Source organism: Equus caballus, chromosome 15, assembly GCF_041296265.1.
Source record: "Equus caballus isolate H_3958 breed thoroughbred chromosome 15, TB-T2T, whole genome shotgun sequence".
Taxonomy (NCBI): Eukaryota; Metazoa; Chordata; class Mammalia; order Perissodactyla; family Equidae; genus Equus; species Equus caballus.
In genome coordinates, this window is record NC_091698.1 from 106,162,434 (window position 1) to 106,184,222 (window position 21,789).

The 21,789-nt window shown below is 43.7% G+C and overlaps 1 protein-coding gene across 4 annotated transcripts in view; it reads right to left on the reverse strand.

Annotated features, from left to right (window-relative positions):
- Positions 1-21,789, reverse strand: part of SNTG2 (syntrophin gamma 2) — a 320,660-nt gene that overhangs the window by 99,671 nt on the left and 199,200 nt on the right. For all 4 annotated transcript variants that reach the window (XM_070236809.1, XM_070236807.1, XM_070236808.1 and 1 more), the window contains exon 9: positions 19,541-19,668. In XM_070236809.1, coding sequence (XP_070092910.1) covers positions 19,541-19,668 — 128 coding nt within the window. The remainder of the gene's footprint in view (positions 1-19,540; positions 19,669-21,789) is intronic.

Genomic DNA, 21,789 nt, shown 5'->3' on the forward strand with positions numbered 1-21,789 from the left:
GGCAAGAATTAAGATTAGGTGAGGACAGAGGGGTGAGGCCTTGATCCAACAGGTCTAGCTCCATATAAGAAGAGAAACCAGAGACCTCTCTCCACCACGTGAGGACACAATTAGAAGGTGGCCATTGGCAAGCCAGGAAAAGAGCTCTCGCCAGAAACCGGACTTCCGGCCTCCAGAACTGTGAGAAGATAAGTTTCTGTTGTTTAAGCTGCCCGGTCTGTGGTATTTTCCGATGGCAGCCCAAGCTGACTTAGACAACTCTTAGAAACGAGGAATGTCATTTACACTTCTGTTCATTCTTTCTTAAGAAAACAGTGCACATTAATCCATGCAGCCTATACCTTCATGTCCTTAAGCAGATAAACGAAAGGACAAAAAAATGATACAATAAATCAAACACACTTTTTTAAAAACAAGGTCTGCACTAAATTATGTTTTCATAATCTTTCCGATGTGAATTTAATCAGGCTTTTGTTAAGCAGGGAGAAGGACGGAAGAGAAGAAGGAACTGGAGACATTATAAAGCGGTTCTGCCTGTTCTTGAGCTGAATCTACCAGACAAGATTTCCTTTAAGGAAACAACCCTCCTCTCTTCACAAGCAGATTTCCCTGAAGAGGCAGCATTCCCACCTTGATTAGCATTGCTCAAATCAGAACTTAAGGTTCATCTACAGACAAGTGTGTCATTGCCCCCATCCCTGCTCCTGAGTCCTGGCTCACAGACTTCACCTGGGGGGGGACAGGCCATAAAACCTACAGCTCCTGATCTAGTTCCAAAAGGCTGTAGAGCATGGAGAAGTTCAGGATTATTGGCACACTCAAACACTGTAGGGGCTGTGATGAAAGGCAACTGGAAGGAGGTCCACAGATTGGATGAATGCAGCCTAAACTGTTAGCTGGCTACTTTTCTGGAGAAAACCTGGGACTGAGGTAGCAGAAGGACCTCTCCTGGCATCAGAACAAATCTCAAACACTGACTCCAGGAACTACTCCTTCAAGGGAACCCGGATTTGACTGGATTATTCTGTAGAGCCATTTATGCCACAAAGCATTGTTGAAAACAACAGACCAATCAGCTGGAAATCAGTGAAGTTGAGCAGCTGGCTGCTCAGGGATGGAGACAAAGGGACCCCATCAAATGCCACCATCATCCCAGGGTGGCTGTGGGCAGACCCCGACTGCACCTCCATGAGCCCACCATCAGAGGCTTGACACTCCTGTGGGGGAGGGTTTGGGAGAGACTTTGCTAAAATAATCCACCCAGTCAGTTAACAACAAAAATAATGATAACAAGCCCAGGTTGGGGTGCGGGTTAGCACCAGTACCCCGAGTTGCTAGAGACACGAGAGTATGATGTATACACTGGGTCTGTGAAGTGCCCAGAGGTCACATTAAGCAGAAAGTTATACATATGTTCAAGGAACTAAAGGAAACCACGTTTAAAGAAACAAAGGTATGTGACAATGTCACATGAAGTTGAGAATACCAATAAACAGAGAGAAACTACAAGAAAGACCCCAATAGATACACTGGAGTTAAAAAGTATAATAACTGAAAGGAAAAATTTGCTAGAGAGGCTCAGTAGTAGATTCCAACCAACAGAAGAATTAGCGAACTCTAAGATAGACTGACAGAGTTCACGCAACCCAAAGAACAGAAAAAGAATGAAGGAAAATCATGCAAGCCTCTGAGAAATGTGAGGTTCTGTCAAGTGCAACAACATAGGCAAAATGGGAGAACCAGAAGGAGAGGAGAGAGAAAGGAGCAGAAAAAATATTCTAAGTAATAATGGCTGAAAACTTCCCCAATTTATTGAAAAATACTAACCTACAAATCCAGGAAGCTCCAATAACTCCAAACAGGATAAACACAAGTAGATCCACAAATAACTTATAATGTTAACAATGTTGAAAATAAAAGACAAGGGAGAAATCTTACAGCAGCAAGAGAAAAATAACTTGTCACTTACAAGGGATCCCCCAAGCCAGCTGACTTCTCAGCAGACACAGAGGAGGCCAGAAGACAGCAGGACAATAGGTGCAAAGCAAAAACCTGTCAACCCGGTAAAAATATAGAAACCAACACAGCTCTAGCCACCAAAGCTGTCTTTCAAAAATGAAGGTGAGATAAAGACATTCCCACGTAAACAAAAGTGAGGAAATTTGTTGCTAGTAAAACCTCCTTACAAGAAATGCTGACGGATTCTTTAGGCTGAAATCAGGTGACTCCTGACAATAATTTGAATCCACGTGAAAAAGCAAAGATCACCAGAGAAAGCAATAATGTAATTATAAAAGGCAAGATACATAGTTTTCTCCTTTCTTGTTGTAAATAATGTGAAGAGTAATTGTATAAAATAATTTGTCTATGATGTATTGCGGGGCCTATAAAATGTAGAAATGTAATATATGAGCATATATGTAATTCATGTCTAATATATTTGCTAATAACAGCACAAGGAAGTAGGTGGGAGTAAGCCTGTAATGAGCTAAAGAATTGAAAACAAATAGTAAATTAATAATTAATTAGCTTGATTGTGGTAATGATTTCACAATGTATACATACATCAAAACATCACGTTGTGCATCTTAAACATATACAATTTTTATTTGCCAATCATACCTCAATAAAGCTGGAAAAAAAGACAATTTAAAGCCAAAAAATTATAACTTTGTTGGATTTGTGATATCAATAGATATAACACGCATAACAATAATAGTGGCAAGATAAGAGTAACATTTCTGTATATTACTGGAATTAAACCAGTATGAATCTCAAGCTGATTCCGATAAGTTAAGATGTACGTGCTGAGTCCTACAGCAACCACTAAAATATTAATATATATATATAAGTATATATATATATAAAGAAAAAATCATTAAAGAAATTTAAATGCTTATTAGAAAATATTCATATAAGAGAAAGCAGGAAAAGAGAAACAGAGAAACAAAAAAGACATGGGACCTATAGAAAATAAAAAGCAAAATGGCACATATAGACCCAACTATAACAAAAATAACATATATTTTACTGGTTAAACAATCCAATCAAAAAGTAGAGACTTTTAGACCAAATAGAAAAAATAAGATCCAACTATATTTTCATCTTCAAGAGACATACTTTAGATTTAAAGATACAAATAGATTAAAAATAAAAGATGGAAAAAAGATCTATCATACAAACAGAGCAAACACAGGAAAGCTGGAGTGCTTGTACTAATATCATAGAAAACAGAATTTAAAACTAAAATTTTACTAGAAATGAAGAGGAACAGTTTAAAAAGATAAATAGTTAACCAATCAGGAAGATACAACTATTATAAAAATATATGCACCTAAAAACAGAACATCAAAACACACGGAGCAAAAAACAGTGATAAAAGGAGAAATAGAAAATTCAACAATAATAGTGAAGGCTTCAATGCCCCACTTTTCATAACGGCTAGAAAAACTAGGCAGAAGATCAACAAGAAAATAGAAGATTTGAACAACACTAAAAACCAACTAGATCCCGCAACATGTATGGAACCCTCCACGCAATAACAACAGAACATACATTATTTTCAAGTGCAGACAGAACATTCTCTAGAATAGACCATATGCTAGGCCATAAAAAAAAACCCCTCAGGGCCAGCCCAGTGGCGTAGTGGTTAAGTTCATGCACTCCACATTTGTGGTCCAGGGTTTGAGGTTTCAGATTCTGAGCATGGACCTACACACCACTCCTCAAACCAGACTGTGGCAGCATCCCACATACAAAACATAGGAAGATTGGCACAGATGTTAGCTCAGAGACAATCTTCCTCAAGCAAAAAGAGGAAAATTGGCAACAGATGTTAGCACAGGGCCAATCTTCCTCATCAAAAAAAACCAAAACCAAAAACAAAACTCAATATATTTAACAGGACATAAATAATGTGAAATATGTTCTCTGAACACAATAGAATAAAATTTGAAACCAATAGCAGAAAAAAAATTGGAAACAAAAATATACGGAAATTAAATAAGACATTCCTAAATAGCCAATGGATCAAAGTAGAAATGAAAAGTGAAATGAGAAACTAATTGAGATGAATGAACATGAACACATAACACCCCAAAACTTATGGAATGCAGCTAAAGCCATGCTTAGAGGCACATTTGTAGCTGTAAATGCCTCCATAATGAAAACAAAAGATTTCATCAATTACTTTCCATCTTGAGCCACTAGAAAATGAAGAGAAAACTAAACATAAAGCAAGCAGAAGGAAGGAAATAATAAAGATTAGAGCTGGGATTAATGAAACAAAGAACAGAAAAAATAGAGAAAATCTATGTAACCCAAATCTAGTTCTTTGAAAAGAACAGCAAAACTGACAAACTTTTAGCTACATTTACCAAGAAAGAAAGAAAAAAGATTCAAAATACTAGAATAAGAAACGAAAGAGGAGATATTACTATCAATATTATAGAAACAAAAAGGATTATAAAGTAATTCCATGAACAATTGTATGCCAATAAATGAGATAACTTAGATGAAATGGAAAAATCCTAGAAAGTTGCAAACTACCAAAAATACCTCAAGAAGAAATCTGAATAGCCAATATTTCAAGCAAAGATATTGAATTACTAACCAAAAAATTAACCATGAAGAGAGGCCATGGCCCAGATGGCTTGAGTGCTGCACTCTACCAAGATTCAAAGAGGAATTAATAACAATTATTCATAAACTCTGCTAAAAACAGAATAAAACATTTCCCAACTTATATTTGAGGCTAATACTAGCCTGAAACCCAAACCAAAAGACAACACAAGAAAACTACAGACCAGTATCTGTTTTAAACGTGGATGCAAAAATGTTCCATGAAATATCAGAAAAATGAATCCAGCAACACGTATTAAGAATTATATGCCATAATGAACTGGATTATCCCAGGAATTCAAGGTTGGTTTGATATCTGAAAACCAACTAATGCTATGTATCATAGCAACAAAATAAAAACCCAGAAATCACACAATCATCTAAACAGACACAGAAAATGCACTTGACAAAGCCCAGCCCCCTTTCATGATAGAAAACACTCAACAACATGAGACTAGAAGGGTGTGTCCTCAGCCTAACAAACGGCTCCACACACGTCCAGGCACTCGGCCCAGGCAGCTGGTTCTACAAGGAAAGGGGATGGGTTTTGAGTCCCAGCACAACCACACTTTAGCTACATGAGATGAGCTAGACACCCAGCCTCTGAGATGTGTTTCCCTTGTCCACATGACGGCTTCAAAAAGCCAGCTGTGCCACAGAATGGAAATACTGTGAGAAACAAACGGGTAAGTAAGGTTTCTGCAAACCCACAGGTACTATGCAAACAGTTACTCAGTAAAGTTATTTGTCAAAAACGGCAATACAAATTAAATATTACATAAATAGAAGTGGTGAAAGCTGTTGACATTAATGCTGATGACAGATACTAACATATTACTTAAGTATAAAAAAATTCATATGTTTACTTATGGTTATGAAAGTGATACTAACTAGACTCAACCATACAAACTATTTCATGCATGTCTGAATGACAGATTGCCATTCTTATCTTCCAGATCGACTCTGGGGTTTCATTTTCTCAGCATGCCACGTGTACAGAGGTTAGGCTCCCCTGTGACATCCCTCCACCCTGCTCACAGGTACAACCTGGCCTCATGGCTCTGTGGTCCTAGCGTCTGCTCCAGCTTTTCAGGATTTCATCCATACAGTCAAGGTCATTGTCAGAGCTAAAAATGACAGGGTAGCCACTGCTCAGGACTCAGCACATTCTGTGATGGTCCCACGTCAGATTTTAGGAATCAGCAGTAAAAGCTACACCAAGAGAAGCCAGAGTGCTTGTGCCTCTGAGCCCCACAGGGAGAACCCAAGTAAGACCCAGATATGGAGATCAACAGGGGGTCGAGAACTGATGGTGCCAGGGCTGCTGGGAAGCCTACCTCCTTCCCAGGATTCCCGCAAGCCTTTAGAGAATTTTTGAATTTCAAAGTGAAAACTGGGAATACAGATTTATACTATAGGAAGTGACTCAATTCACAGTGACTCTCTACCTGGACAGTAAGGGGAGAAAGTAGCGATTGCACACAGGCATCTCTTGTCTCTATTTCACTTCAAGCCTGTGTGCTTTGGAAGCTGAGGGGGGCTGAGCGTTTATTTTAGCTCATGATGGAGAGTTATGAGCATTCACTAGACGAAGTGAGAGGAAAAATGTGTATTTTTTTCTCAGAATTTGAAAAATGTTCAAATTTTCTTTCATATATTGCATTTCATGACTGTCTCTGTAGCATCAGTATTATTTTTTAGTTCAAGTCGAGAAATATTTTCTTTCTACATTCCCCACCATACAGGGGCATTTCTAAGTATTCCATATTAAGTATTAACAACGACAGCCAATTTAAATTCAGGCACCATTCTTCCTGTATCCGTGTGTTTATTAAGAAGTCATTATTACTGGAGAATTCAGGGCACAAATAAAGTGTTCACTTGAGACAAAGTTCAGCAGGTCCAGAAGAGAAAGATAACTTCTCCTTTGTGGTGCCTAGAAAAACAACTTGTCATCCTCCTTCTGCCACCTCCTGTCATCTTCACGAGACCAGGTCTCACTCCTCCTGGCCCTTCGCCCTTCATGGAGCAGGGACTTCAGAGCTGTGAGAGGCGGAGGGCCCCACGTGGGCCGTGCCACAGCCAGACGGCCAAGCACCTCAAAGGGATCCGTTTAAGGAGGAAGGGAGATAGAACAGAACCTCATTCCTGACTTCTCATCAGGCTGCTACGTCTGTCTGTTTGCTGCCTGCATTTCCTGCTGGAGGAAAACTTCACGAAGGCGTGGATCCCCAGGGTTTGCTCATCTCCCCACCTCCAGCCTCTGCAACGGCACCTGCACGTAGTCAAGTGCAAGAGCACTTGCAGCGTAAATACACGCGTGAGAACACCCAGCACGAGGCAAAATGCCCGCTGTGGTTGACGCAGAATCCCTTGCCCCAGTCCCAGCCACACTCTGTGAGTTCCTCCTGCAGACACACGCACGGGCAGGGCCACCTGGCGGGTGGTGAGGCTGAATCAGATGAGGCAGCTAAGTGACGGCACTGCTCCTGGCACATGTGGAGCACGTTATTGTTATAATCATCCTCCTTCGCAGGGGCGTTCGACGAGTGAGGGCACCGACACCGCCGTGAGGGGTGTGTGCTCCTTTCAACACATCTGCCACCTGGCATGTTACCTTGTGTGCAAGAGGGAGGCATTCGTGGTATGTGAACTGCTCACACTCAGAAATAACCACCAACCAGAACAGCAGCGACAACAATGAGACCTAAAGGTTATTGTTTATCAAGGGCTTGCTCGGCACCTGGCACTCTTCTGAGTAATTTACGTGTTAAATTATTTCGCCTCACGGCAATCTTATGGAGCAGGTATTATCATCTCAGTTTCTCAGAGTGAAGGCAATGGCAGCAAGGGACTTTGTCACCTGCTCAGAGGTGAGGCTGGACTGCAGCACAGGTCAGTTCTCTCCAGACCCTGTGCCCTGACCGGTGAACATGCTACCCACAAAAATGAAATTATCCATATTTTAGTCCATAAAGCACGGGCAGCTGCATCCCGGGCTTCTGTCCTGATTCTCGATTTTCCATGCCTGAACAAGCCCCCGACTTGACCTTGAGCACCCAAAGACGGAGTGCCAGTCACCAGGCAGGAAATGTGAGCACATCATACAGAGCCTGGCACCATCACATTCCACCCACACAGTCACATCTCCCACACAGTTGCCTGAATCTGCTCAGCGTCCGCATGAGCCTTTTCTTTGTAAACCTCCCATACATCCTCCCGCTCTAGAGGTGGATGGGCTGTGGCTCCCCTGGGAACTGCTGTGCTGCGCCTGACACGGTAGATGCCCAATTCCTGATCTGCAAATAAATGCGGCTTTTAAGAGCTATTTCATCATTGTAACAGAGATCTTGGTTTTTTTTGTTTTTTGTTTTTAAGAGCAAATGTAGACAGTTAAGTATATTAACTCAAAAGCAAAGACAAAACACACACAACCTCTTCTATTGATGATGAATAAGCTCTTTATAAAAAAAAATCCACATTTACTAAAAATGCACGTTAAGAATAGAATTTGAGGCATAAGCACAGGGATGAGGGACTCCAACCACCTCCCATGTCTCAGGCAGCAGCAGGCCCGGGATGAAGGCTCTGCAGTCGTTAAAGACGTCTGCACAGTGTGTGTAATGATCTGGACTGTTCTCAAATTCTTCATATTTGAACAAATAATCAAACATTTTCAAAGTTCACTCTACCTAACAACTGAAGTTACTTTAAACAAACTCAAGATATTACAAATCGAGAGAAATATATTTACTGTCTGTAAAAATAAAACAAAACACATTCTAAACAATTCATAGATGGTTATTCACTGGCGCTTTTAAGGCTCAAAGTTTTGTTGTTACAACCATTCTGAATGACGGACCCTGAGACTTCATCCCACAGCCAAGTTCAGTGCAACAGACAGCACATCTCTCCCACACTTTCCTTTAGGCTGTGGTAGGTGTGTCCTCAGAACTTCTCACAGGTGTATCTGTGTCAGCGTGTGATGCCAGGAGGCATCAATCTGACCTTGAAGCTTTGGCTTCCATGAAGCAAACCTTTTAAATCCCCAGATATGTCTTTCAGCATTAACGATGGGTCATTTCTAACAGGAGCAACTGCTGAACCAGAACAAAACTTCACTGGTGCCACGAGGAAGGAAACGTCACATCCAGCTCCACTTCAGTACCTTCTTCTGATTTAACAACTATGAAAATCTGAATTACTGGGTGAATATGTGGATTTGCTGAAATGGTGCGCTCTACACTGGGGATGCTGAGGAACAGTTCCTTCCTTGAAAAACACACATTTTACCTGCACAGCCCTCTTTTCTCTAATGCTGATTACCCTTTATTTCTAAATTCAAATCCATATTCTAACTACCTAATTCATGTGGATTTCATCTGAGTGAATAACCTCCTAGATGTTCTTACAGCCAACTGAACCAAAGGAATGGTGGCAAAATGGTACAATTTGGTATTGGGTGGATGGGTTTACTGGTCAACAGAATTTCTCACTTTTCAACTTTCACTTTTATATGCACAATGAATTGGCTTTTAAAAATATTTTTTCATTTTTTCAATAGGAAGCTAATTTAAAAACTTATTCAAGAGAAACAGACACTTGTACACTTTTGAGGGGATAAACTTTCTGGTGGTGAGCAGGATGTTTGACAAAATATCTTAAAGGCCTTAAAATGTTTTAACCCTTTCATTCCATAATCCAACTATAGTATTTATTCTGATGAAATGATCACTAATGTGGACAAAACCTTATATATAAGAACATCATACCATTCCATAAAATATATATATTTTATATATGTATTTTATAAATTTATATGTATATATTTATAATATTTATAATATATTTATAATATTTATATATTTATACATTTTCATATATATAATATATATATATTTTTTTTTGAGGAAGATTCGCCCTGAGCTAACATCTGTTGCTAATCTTCCTCTATTTTGTATGTGGGTCTCTGCCACAACACAGCCACCAATGAGTGGTGTAGGTCTGCACTGGGGAAGCGAACCTGGGCCGCCGAAGTGGAGCGTGCTGAACTTAACCACTAGGCCACAGAACAGGCCTCCATAACATATTTTTAGAAAGAAAAATAACATACTGGTCCCTCTATAAAGGAGTGGTGGGAAAACATGTACTAGGTCCATTGAATTGGATTACTACAGAAGTCTTGTTCTCATTGAAATCCTGGTCTCAATATATTTATCCATAATGTTCTCTTTCTCTCAAGTCTAGACAAATACTTATCAAAGTGATAATATAGTTACATCTCATGGCAAAATGATAGGGTATTAACTATTTTCGCCCCTTATTTATATTTTCTAAATTTCCCAGAACTAATATTTTTAGCCATGTATATCTACGGACACATGTATAATGTGTGTATATACAGATATGCCCACACATGCACACGTCTGTGTCTAGACACGCATACACATAAGTGCGTGTGTGTGTGAGAGAAGCCACAAATGCCCCAACAACTCCTGCTCAACACACTGCATCCTGCAGGATGCTTCTCTCTTCTTCTGGAAGGTCTTCCTCACAGTACCCCATTGTCCAAGTACTGACGGTCCTTGTCTCCCTTGAACACTGCAATATTTCATAGTTTTTGGATGACTAAACGTTATATTCTAATTTATTTCTTTGCTAGAATATGAACCTTAAATTATAGAAAGGAGTGTTTTCCCCCATTGTAACACGTGGCACTAAAAAGTGGTCGAGAAATGTTTCCTGAACAAAATTCCACCATGGAGATTCAATCTTCTCAAATCTCAGGGGAAGAGACTAGAAAGGGGCTCCGGGTGGCAGACACCAGAAAGAACAAGCACTTCCCCAGGCAGAGGGGCAGACCTGCATGCAGCGGCCGGGACGCCCCTCGGAGCCCTCCTGGAGTCTCAGCCAGGGACCCTCTGGGCAGTCCTGGTCTGGCAGCGTGGATGGGCTTTACCTGGGAACTGGGACCAGGAAGCACAGGGGCCTGAACACTGTTTTCTGGAAGTGACAAAACTACACGAAACACGCAGCTGATCCTAACGGGCTTTGGTGTGTCCTCGGATGTGGCCCGTCCAGGTGCCCGCGTGCCCAGCTCACATCTTGGCTGTGTCCTGAGTGTTACAACCCAAAGGTTACCAAGACCAGTATTTCCCAAGATGAGAAACTGACCTCTGATCCACTTCATTGGGTGCTTTGGCAGTGAACATTCTTTGCAATCATTTATTAGTCCATATGGGGCTTAAATTCTACCCAAAAGAGCCTTTTGTCAATGTTTTCTGGCCAACAGTATGCTATTGATTTTATGGAAGCACAAAAATGAGCAAAAGAAGAACCTCAAGAAAGTAAAACATAAGGATACAAAATTCCATAGCTGTCTTTTCCTATTTCTCTTCTGTTGACCACTGATTTTAAAACAGGCCAATGAGGTGCAACGAATTCTCCTGCCTTTTTAACAAAGGGTGTATACAGATTTCTTTTTTGCCCCTATGTATACCTTTAAAGTTAAATAATAAATTTTGGAGAGGCAAAAATGGATAACACATACATTACTAACGATGACATTTACGATAAATGATAGCAATAGCCAGCTGGCATTTACTGATGCTTTGTAATAAGCACCGTGCAAAATACTTCATAAGTTGCACTGATTTTAATCTTCACAATAATTCTGAGCAGAAGCTCCTGCTGTTATTGCTGTTTCAGAGATGACGACACTGAGGCTAAAGTAGATGAATCAATTTACCCAAGTCACAGGCCAGAAAGTGGGACGGCACAAGAACACACACACACACACACACACACACACAAACCAAGAGAACTCGGTGCCTGACTCCACCCTGAGTTCACAACTACAAGAGCATGCTGCCTCATGAGGATTGTAAAGGCCTCTTTTATGCGTGAAAACCACAGGGAGTGCTGGCTCTATGACTATGCAGCTCATTCTTCCCATACCTGACAATCTAATTAAACACACATTTGTTTTGGTATTTATTATAATTAAATCTGCCGGAATGGTTCCACGACTCCAGTAACGTGAACTTCATTTTGCAGTTTGAGTTATTGCTTATATTCTTCTCCTGGGAAAGATGTACTGCATCTGGAAGGCAGTTAGTGGTTGGAAAAGCCAACTGCTCACCTGGAATATCCAACAAAAGCTTTGGAACTGTGTTGAGTTCCGATAAATGTAAAACCTCTGTGCCAGTAATTTATTCAGCCAGGAGAGTATTTTATCTTCTTAGATATGCCTCAATATAAGTCGAGGAGAAAGCTGAATGCATTCTGCAAAGCCCCCTCTTGAGGATCTTGTCACTAACTTATCCATGAATGGGCAGGTACTCTGCCTCGGGAAGCATTTAGGAACACCTTCGGTCGTGGGTCTGGGGGAGAAGATGTGCCTTGGAGAGATGTGGTCTCTGGGTGAGAACACAGCGGGCAATGAAGAGGAGAAGGGGGCAGGTGCGATCAGAGATCAGAGCAGGTGGACTGATGGACCCAGGAAGGCACGGGGCCAGGTGTCAAGGGTCACTGTGTATGCCCAGAACTGACTGCCAGGCAGAGGCAGAAATGAAAACGCAAATGATACTATATCAGTGTTTGAGAGTTTAACCTCAAAAATAATTAGAAAGTTGGCTATATTCGCCAAAAGTGGAGTTCCCCACAACCCCACCTCCCATCTTAGGGTCTGTCCCTAAGCAGCGAGAAGGAGGCACCGAGGTCTGCCCACTGTAGACATGCAGGTGCCTGCTGGGACCCTTTCTCCATGCACCTGCTCAGCCACACATTCATGTCTGCTCCTGCCTGTGCTGGGATTAACTCGGTCAGATAAGAATCATGTTACTGAGGGTTCTCTCCTTTTAGCAGTGATGAAAATTCTGTCACTTTAGTTCATTTGTTTTATTGTGACAATGAGGATGCTGGTAAAACCAGGAAAGAGGTGCAAGAAAAAATGACCAGAACCACAGCCGCGAGCCTTGGAGAGGGAGCATGAAGAGTCCCCAGCAGTCACGAGCTGAGGGATCAGACACACTTGGCAGGAGGCAACAGCAACGCAAGATGCTCTCAGGAAAACAGGGCATGCACTTCATCACGACGGTCCTTTCATCTAGAAGGATTCCACTTTTTCCACTTTAAAACCTCTTCCTGTTTATTTTCATCTCAAACTTTGAGAGCCTATTAAATTTCCACACACAAAGGGAAGGAAAATCAACTTAACGTTCAAAGGAGAAGACTTGTGATGAATTTATCTTGCTTGGATAAGAAGAAAAGATCATAATGTCTGAAAGCTGAGACTTTGCCATATCTATCAATAGCCAGGGCACTAATACCTTATAGTCACAATGAATAATCCTCAGAGGTAGAAATGAAAGGTATTACATTGAGAAATTGCCATCTGATGCATTGAGAGAGAGAGAGGAAAAAACAAATGTTTTCGGAGGCAGAAGATACAGTAGAGATGGGGAGCATCTCCCTGAATCAGGGTATTTGTACACAGAAAAGGGAGCCAGTTGATGAGCAAAATGTTGCCCCTGACACTGTTTACATCAATTACTGCTCAAGAGCTGTTTTGAACTCCCAGAAAAGAGAAAAAAAAAAAACAGAGCCCTACAATTTCCACCAAAGACAGCTATTTAGAGCTGCTTTCCACATCTGTTGAACGGGGAGGGGAGTAATTAGCGTGTATTCGTAAATCAGCAACACTTGTTCTACCCAGCCGCGCTTGGGAGACCCACGTAACAGCAGCCATTAGTCAAGCGGCCACGGAGATCAGGAGCCCATGGAGGCGAGTCCACCTGGTTCCCGCACGGTGTGTGGTGTGTGGGTGCCAGATAGACGCCAGCACCCGCTCCGCCTCAGTGCCCACGGAGAGGAGAGCAAAGCCTGTGGGAGGCAGCCGCCGCGAGGACGAGAACTGAGAGCTGGCCAGCAACGTGAGTTAGCCGCTGCTCCCGCTGAGGAACACTCGAAACCCCACGGCACCTTCCAGCCCTGAAGCTGTCCCAGGGCTGGCGTGGAGGGGACGGCAAGTCTGTGCCGGGTTGTTTCCTGGTCCATGGTTTGGAAGAGTACACAGAGAAAGCGTGACAGACTTATTTTAAGAGTTAAAGCCAGTAATTACAGACCAAGAACACATGATGAAGATTTAAAAAATTCTATTCTCTATACCGGGTAACTGTGGGCTAATGTCTTCATCCTGTATTAACGGTGCGATGTTCACTCAGAGACCAGCTCTTCTGCCCCAGGGCTACACGTGGCATCTGGCATTCGGGCGGAAGTCCTCACCTCCTGCCCCATCAGGACCTCTGCCTTCTGATGACTCTCCCCACGTGGCCGTCCCGGCAGCTCTCAGCACTTAAGGCATGGTTTCTAGGAGTGAGCGTGCACACTCAGTGCTCCCAGACACAGTCCACGTTCCCTCATGAGAGCAGAACATGGGCAGAGCACAGCCATAGTGCTCGACGTTTTTAGGAACATTTGGAGAATGTCATTATTCTCTTTCAGTAAACACAAACACCTTAAACTTCTATCCCCACAATCAAACTTTCAGGAACATGTAAAGACAGAGTATTGAGAAAGGCACCAGCAGCCTGGCAGGTGGCGGCTAGCAGCCAGGCTGTAGGATTCTTCCGGTGGACATAAACTGTCCCGCAGGTCAACGACCTCAGACAAGGCTCTCCGTGAACCCCACGAAGCCAGACCAACCGAGGGCACTCTGCAAGTCTTCCCAAGTGGACAGACACAGACAGCATCCAGCCACAAAGATCCCAGATGTGTCCCACGCCAGCCACCCTGCTGACGATGATGCTTCAACACGACAAGCCTGGCCCGGCTCCATCCCACTTTCCATTTTTATCCTCCCAGATAAAAATTCTTCTGAATGATGACCACATGGCCCCAACCTCTGAGCACCCAATGCAGATCAGACCCTGAGTTCCCGACAATCCCTACTGCCACCCCACATGACCCCTAATCCTATGTAGGCCCTTCCTCTTACTGAGATGCCCATAGGCGCCCGGGATGCTGTCTCCCCAACTCTGCTCTACCACACCAGGCTGACAGGAAGCAAGAGGGCTATGCTTCTAGGATTCCCCAACTACGGAAAGTTTACTGGAAAATTTACTACACAAGAGTCTTTCTTTGGCATGGATATTTAAACATGAAACCGTCCTTTGAAAAACAAATCAGAGTATTTAGCAAGATAATTTTGACTTGTAGTATCACTTTTCAAAATGTGCTTATCTGCAATCTGTCTGTCTCTGGGACAACTACTGCAAGGCCATCTGGCCCGTACGTGCTCTTTCCTCTAAAATGAGGTGAGCTCCTGCAAAGCAAAACGGGATTTCACTGTAAGTGAAGAGACATCATTTCACCGTTATCCTACAAAACATGACAGAGGTGGACAAAAGGACCCGAAGCTATAGTTTGTTTCCCTGCCTCTCTCCCTCCCTCCTTCCTTCCTTCCATGCTTTAGAAGAAGAGAAAAGACAAACAACTCCCTTTTCTTTTCGAGGCCAGCATAAAACAAGAGACATGGAAAGAGCTCTTCTGAGCAGGAAAATAGAAAGCAGACCCTCATGTTAGAGTCCAGCGATGCAGAGTGGCGTGTGGCACACAGACTCTAGAAATGCCTGATGCTTTTCTCTGGTGAAAATCACTCATCTGAATTCCCCTCTTTCTATGTAGGCATTCCTCATTCCACAAACAATTAAAAAATCCTGTAATCCTGCATCTGTTCAGTACATTTCAAAGCTCCTTTAAACCTACAATTTTATTTTACGTTATCTTCATAAAACTATCTTAGGAAGTGGTAAATTTTGAATATCATCTCCCACCCTATCGGTTTAAACGGATGAGGAGGCAGTCAAAAGAACCTGGATGAGTTATGCAAGTCATAAGGCCTGAAAAGGCAAAGTGGGATTAGAAATCTTTTAGTTCCAAGTCGCTACCCTTTCTCTGACACCGTCCGCCTCCCCAGAGGTGAAGCGGTTTGTCTATGTCTGAGGGAGCTCCATACTTCATAACGTCTTGTGTGAAGCTATCTCATAAAGCTTCCTCAGTGTTGAAACGATTATGGGTATTTTGCAAGCGCACAAAATTTCTTTTGTTTTTAAGGATGGGCTCTCTTCCTTTGCTTCTAAAACACACACACGCTATGGCAGGCACCTCGGCTCCAATCCAGGTCCTGGAATTCCAAACCAGCATGCTTTCCATGGTACCACGTGGAAGCACAACCAGCCACAGAGCATCTTCACAGGATAAATTCCTAAGACGTCTCTGAGCATGCTGTGTGTCTTCCAGAAGGAGAAGTTGGTTGGGTAGGTGCAGTGGCAGAATTCTAAGAGCCCCCAAATTTTCCACCCCTTGGTGTACATGCAGCTTCTCACAGTTATTCCATCAGATACAAATCTAGGTGTTGCTGGAAGGGATTCTGCAAATGTCAGTAAGATCTGAAATCAGTTAGCCTTAAGTCAAGGAGATGATCCAGGCGGACCTGCTTGGTCCCATGAGCCTCTACATCTGGGTCTGGAGGTCAGAGACAAGGAAGTCAGGATTCGATGCACAGAAGCCCCCTGTTGCTGCCTGACAGGTGGGGGGACGTGGCATGGAGATGGGTGGGCTCTAGCAGTGGAGAGTGGGCCCCAGTTGACAGCCAGCAAGAAGATGGGGAACCCAGTCCCATAACCTCGAGGAACTGAATTCTGCGAAGAACCTGACTGAGCCTTGAAGGGGACCCCAGCCTCAGATGAGAATGCAGCCAGGCCACACTTTGATGTCAACCTGGTGAGACCCCAGGCACGTGACCAGCTACTCCCACCAGACTCCTGACCCAAGGAGACGGAAACCGTGAGATAATAAGCCCGTTGTTCAAGCTGCTGCTTACACAGCAGCAGAAAACTGATACGGTCACGCTAAACAACACTCTCGCCCCCTCCTGACCATTAACCCCGTTAGTAACCATGCCGTTCTCCACCTGAGGTCAGAGATTCGCGGTGTAACTGACGCAGTGGCCAAAATTGCATGATTAGGCTGAGCACTCTGCAATGTTGTGAGACTGCCTTCCGACTGTCTGGGGCCGTGGTTTGTTTTCCTCCAGAAGCACTTGAGGAAAGCCCTCTTCTGTGGGGCCTGCTGCTCCGCCCACTGAACGTACTGCTGTCTTCACGTCTGTTTGAGCTTCATCGGAGGGTGTTCTCCCCCAGATTCTTACTGAACCATCTTTTTCCGTACTGTGTAGCCAACGATTTAATCTTTATTAGTAGTGATACATAATTTATCTAAAAGCATAGTTCTCATTTTACCAAGAACCACGTGAGACTGAACTCCGTCTGACAGTGAAAAGAGGAGAGAGCTTCTGGCGGAAGACAGTCCTGCAGCACCTGGGGCAAAGGGACATGAAAGGGACACACAGACAGTCGCACTCAGTACAACGGACTTTTTATCATTTCGATGCGTATGTCAAATGAGTTAGGTTTAAATATGCATCTACCCTTTACAGAGGTTTTTTTTTTTTTAATTTCAGAAAACTACGGAACTTCAACCATCATTGGTCCATTACTTTCAAAAAAGGAAGACCCAGAGGAGGTGGCCGTCAATTTGAGTTCCTACAACAGACAGTGACGGTCAGGGCAGCGAGGAGGCTGATTTCTGACCTGCTCATCCGATTGTTTTTATCCACTCTGCAACACCTCCCGTGAATTCTTCCCAGGCTATAGTCTACAGCTTTTGTTTTAACATTTTAAAAACTTTGATTTAAAATTGACAATTTCTAAACGTGTTCCTTGTACTCCTGAGACCACGGGTCCCTCGGGAGGAAATCTCCAGGAGCCGCAGAATTCTGTCTGATGGAGTGGAACGCTCACAGCTCCTCTTTTCCTTTCCTTCAGCACGGACCAGAGGGGCCCCAGGAAAGACGGAGCTAGGAGCATCGTCAGGCTCTCAACATGGACCTTAACACCAATGTGTGTCAGGAAAACACATCTGATAAAATGCAGCGTTTGAGTCCTTATTTACTTTGCATTTTGCATCTTCCTGCCCATATTTAGAGCCTGCTTAAAATCATGGAAAAAGTTAGCAAAACTAATAGGACACATGTGCCTTCACAAAACAACATATTCTTGTCTTATAAAAAAAATAAAAGATTTTCAGTTTGCTGCTAGGATTGATATACTTCTAAGGGGAAAAGAACAAGGGGACTTGTGAGTGGCCCGGGCAGTAGACGTCTGCTTGGTAGATGTCCCTTCGCCCTGCAGATGCACTGCACTCGTCCTGATGAGAGCTCAGTGGTGCTTGGCGGGTAGGACTCTTGTTCCAAGAATAACAGCATCTCCAGTATTCTCAGGCAGAGTGGCCGGTAAACTCCAGTTAGTTGACAATCACCAGAGTTTCCATCGTGCGCTCAGCGTAGGATGCATTTCACTGAGTGTCCTGCAGGTGTGGGGTCAGTGGGAGGACCAGGCACAGCCTGTGACAAACGAGGGCACTGACCTTCCAACCACAGGCTGGATGTCGTGTCTTCTCTTCATCATGTTTGATGGAAGATGGCCCAGGAAGTGCTTGATGAGGTCCAGAGACTCTATTTTTCCAAGAACCATTTAATTCAAACACACTGAGAGACAAGAGATCAGACAGCACAGTATTTCTTCCTTTGTCAAGACAGATGTGTGCCCCAACCCCTACTCAGTTCCTAAATGAACCAATCCCAAACCCAGAGATGAATTGTAACGAGACCACACGCATGCGTGCATGCACACGCACATTTGAAGAGAGACTTGCGGCAGCGAGAGCATTGACTGTGTACCCATTTAACTATCTTATTAAATTTACAAATGGCTATCTACCTATCAATCTGTCTATCCATCTAGCTGTCTGTCTATCTATCCATCTATCTTTCCACCTCTCTAACTTATCAGGTCTGTCTACACCTATCTTATCAGGTCTATCTACTTTTCCAAAGATGGTCACACATTTCAAAGTCAAGCTTAGACTTCCTTTTGGTGCTATGGTATGGTAAGTAACCTCTCACGGACACGCACATTCATTGTAAGAGGCTGTGCAACTTATTTCAGTGAATACTGAGGATTGGGTTAAAACCACTCACCAGAAGTATGAGCAGCCAGACATTCCCGTCCACTGAAGGATGAGTGGAGAGACCCTCAGAATCCACTCTCCCCACCCCTCCACAGGCGCTGGCACAAGCCTGCACACGTTTATCAAGGACAATGATTGATTTCAAAACAACGCACACTCTTCCCTTGCTGACAGTTAAGCAGACGCACGGCCGCAGTTTTCTCCACACTTTTCTTAAGACTGAAAGGAAACTCACCAGGTACTTACTTCGTGGCTTCTCCACGGTGATCCACAGCTCAGTTAGCACAGGTGACCCTGTACTGGTTAGGACTGAAAAATGCCGCCTTACTTCACAAAACAGTTATGGACACACAACCTTCATAGATAAATTTTTGGAATTATTTAGCTAACACAGCTCGAAAACTAGCGAGTATTCATTTAACACTGGTGCTGGTCCGCCCCCTCATTTTATTAACGAAGAGTTTGACTTTTCTGTAATCATTTGCATCTTGGACAAGAATGCCGTCTTATTTCCAATCTAATTCTGATAAGATTTAAAACTGAAAATACAATTTCTTCTTCTAATAACTATGTTTCAAAAACACTAACAACGGTCACCTCACCACTAGACAGGCTATTCCTAACCATACGTCAGCTGTTGTTCTGATTATTGGTTTTTTTTGGTGTTTAACTTTTTTTTCTTTTTTTGCAAACGCTAGGTCTACCAGGAGACACTGACATGCACCTACTTAAGGACACAGTCGGACACTGGAGCAGTCGATGGACTGTTGGGACCGGGGGAAGTATATGGGGTTCATCAGCTTTTGCACTTCAGACAAGGGTCACACACCTTAATTTTTCCGTTCCAGCTTTGCACCTTGAGATCCGAGCCATAGACAGAGGAACTGACAAGGTGTCTAGCCAGCGCTTCTCATACTTTGGTTCGTTAGCTATGGGCGAGGAAGGCGATGGTGGAGCCTGCGCAAAATAAACGAGAGTCAACAGTCACAGAGTCAGTCAGAAGGCACGGAACACAAGGAGAGGCACCCACAGGCACCCCAAACATCACGTCTCACAAAACTTAAGTGAAACACATTTAACTGTTAAAAAAGCATGTGATAATGTCCTCAAATATCTGGAAAGAAATAAGTGCTCTCCTATTTGAATTTAAACTATTTCTTCTCTCTTTACTTTTTTGAACAAAATATGGCACAAAACAGGAAAGTCAGAGGGAAGGAGACGGAGGGAGAGACTTCAACTGGAAGGAGAGTTGGGCTCCTGATCAAGGCGCTGAGTCCAGGTGCTGTGAGAGGGACCACACTGATCCCAGTGTTAATGCAGAATGAGTTTAGGTCTAAGATACAGGATCTAATAATACTGATAACATTTTAATGGGTGTCTGGGTCATAAGACCATGCTTATTAATTAGTGGCAAAGACTCTGCTGTCTATCCAGTGGATGTGAGAGCGTGAAGCCATTGGGAATGGAAGAGTGGGGTCCCTCTTCTGTGGTCCTGCAGGTGAGGGGACGATGCATGAAAAGCTGAATGAACCCATGTGAACAATTATACCACAGACACAACCTTCCACAGGCGTCCAAGAAACAGCCGGGTCAGAAATCGGTCTCTAGGCAAGAGAACGTCCCCGTGTCCTGTTCTAGGGTCCTGAGGAAGGGGCCATCAACTCCCAGACCCATCTTTACCATAGAGCCCACGGCCCACGACGAAGGAAACAGGCATGCATGGGGGGCCGCACCTCACCCATGGACCCCAAGTTTGCATTCACACAGAAGCATCCTGACTCTCAGGATCAGTGGCTTCAAATGCCAACGACCAGTTTTCCCAGAACATTCCAGTTTCATATATGAACTTTCAGCTGAGGAGCAGACATCATGTCTCTGTCACGCTCACTTTATAGGTCAGTGGGGTTTTCTGTGATGTGCAAGTGTCTGTCCTAGATGGAGCGCCAGGGGACACGGGAAGGAGGGAGGGAGCTGGCTGGACTGTCCTCCGAGCGCGCTCCCTGCTTGCCGTGTGCTCTGGACACACGGCTGTTTGCCCTCTGCAGTTTAGCCCCTGTGGTCTGAGAGGAACATCTCAGGGAAGCGGAGCAGAGGCCCCAGCGCTGCAGGAACACCCCAGCTTCCTCGCCTTACAGAACCATGTGCACAGTGCACCAGAGCTCCGCGTAGGTGTCGCACATCTGAGCAGGTCCCAGTGTGAGGGGAATTCACAGAACTCCTGCAGAAAGCAGAACTGCTCCACTCTAATTTCAGCCCCAAATTCTCCCTCAGCTTAACAGCCTGCAGAAGGAACAGGGCGTGTTCCCTCCACCGTCAGCTCCTCGTGATCTCGACACACGGTGGGTGCAGAGCTCACATAAGCAGGTGCTACCACCGCATGTACGGCTGCCCCTAGAGAGGACTGATTTCAGGGGAGGGAAAAACAAATCCTGTTTTCCTCTCTTTGACTTATGATGCAGTCAGAAGTTGCCAAGGAGTGAGGAAAATTCCATCCTGAAACACTTACTTGTGACTGGCTGACTCCCGGGACCTTGCTGTGAGATGCCTTAGTGATAATGAGATAAAAATCCTGAATTGAGATGGAACAGCAGAGGTTCCACACATGGCCCGAGACACAGAGACTGAGGGAAGACACACAGCGCCCGGTGGGGTAAGGGAGGCTGTGTCTGCCTCCAAAGGTGAGGCCCGAGGCGCGAGGCTACACAGACCTTCTTTGAGCAAGCGCTTCCCTTTGTTTCCACAAATGCCATGTGATGGATACCTTTTTGAAACGCAAAGAAAATTAAGGACTTATAATATACTCATAAAATTTTTGGAAATGAATAAAAACGGATGAATGGAAATTTCTCCAAACATGCCACATCACTCATAGGCACCGAGATGAACACACATGCCTTGTTCCTGTGGTTTTGCTTTCCAGAGGCACACACGCTGGCCTGGGCACACAGCAGCATGGCGAAGACAATCTTAAGTCTACATTCTCTGATTATAACAGAAATACAATCCCATTCTGGAAAGTTTGGGAAATATAAAAAAGCAAAAGGAAAATTCCATCCAAACCCCGCCATTCAATTTGCA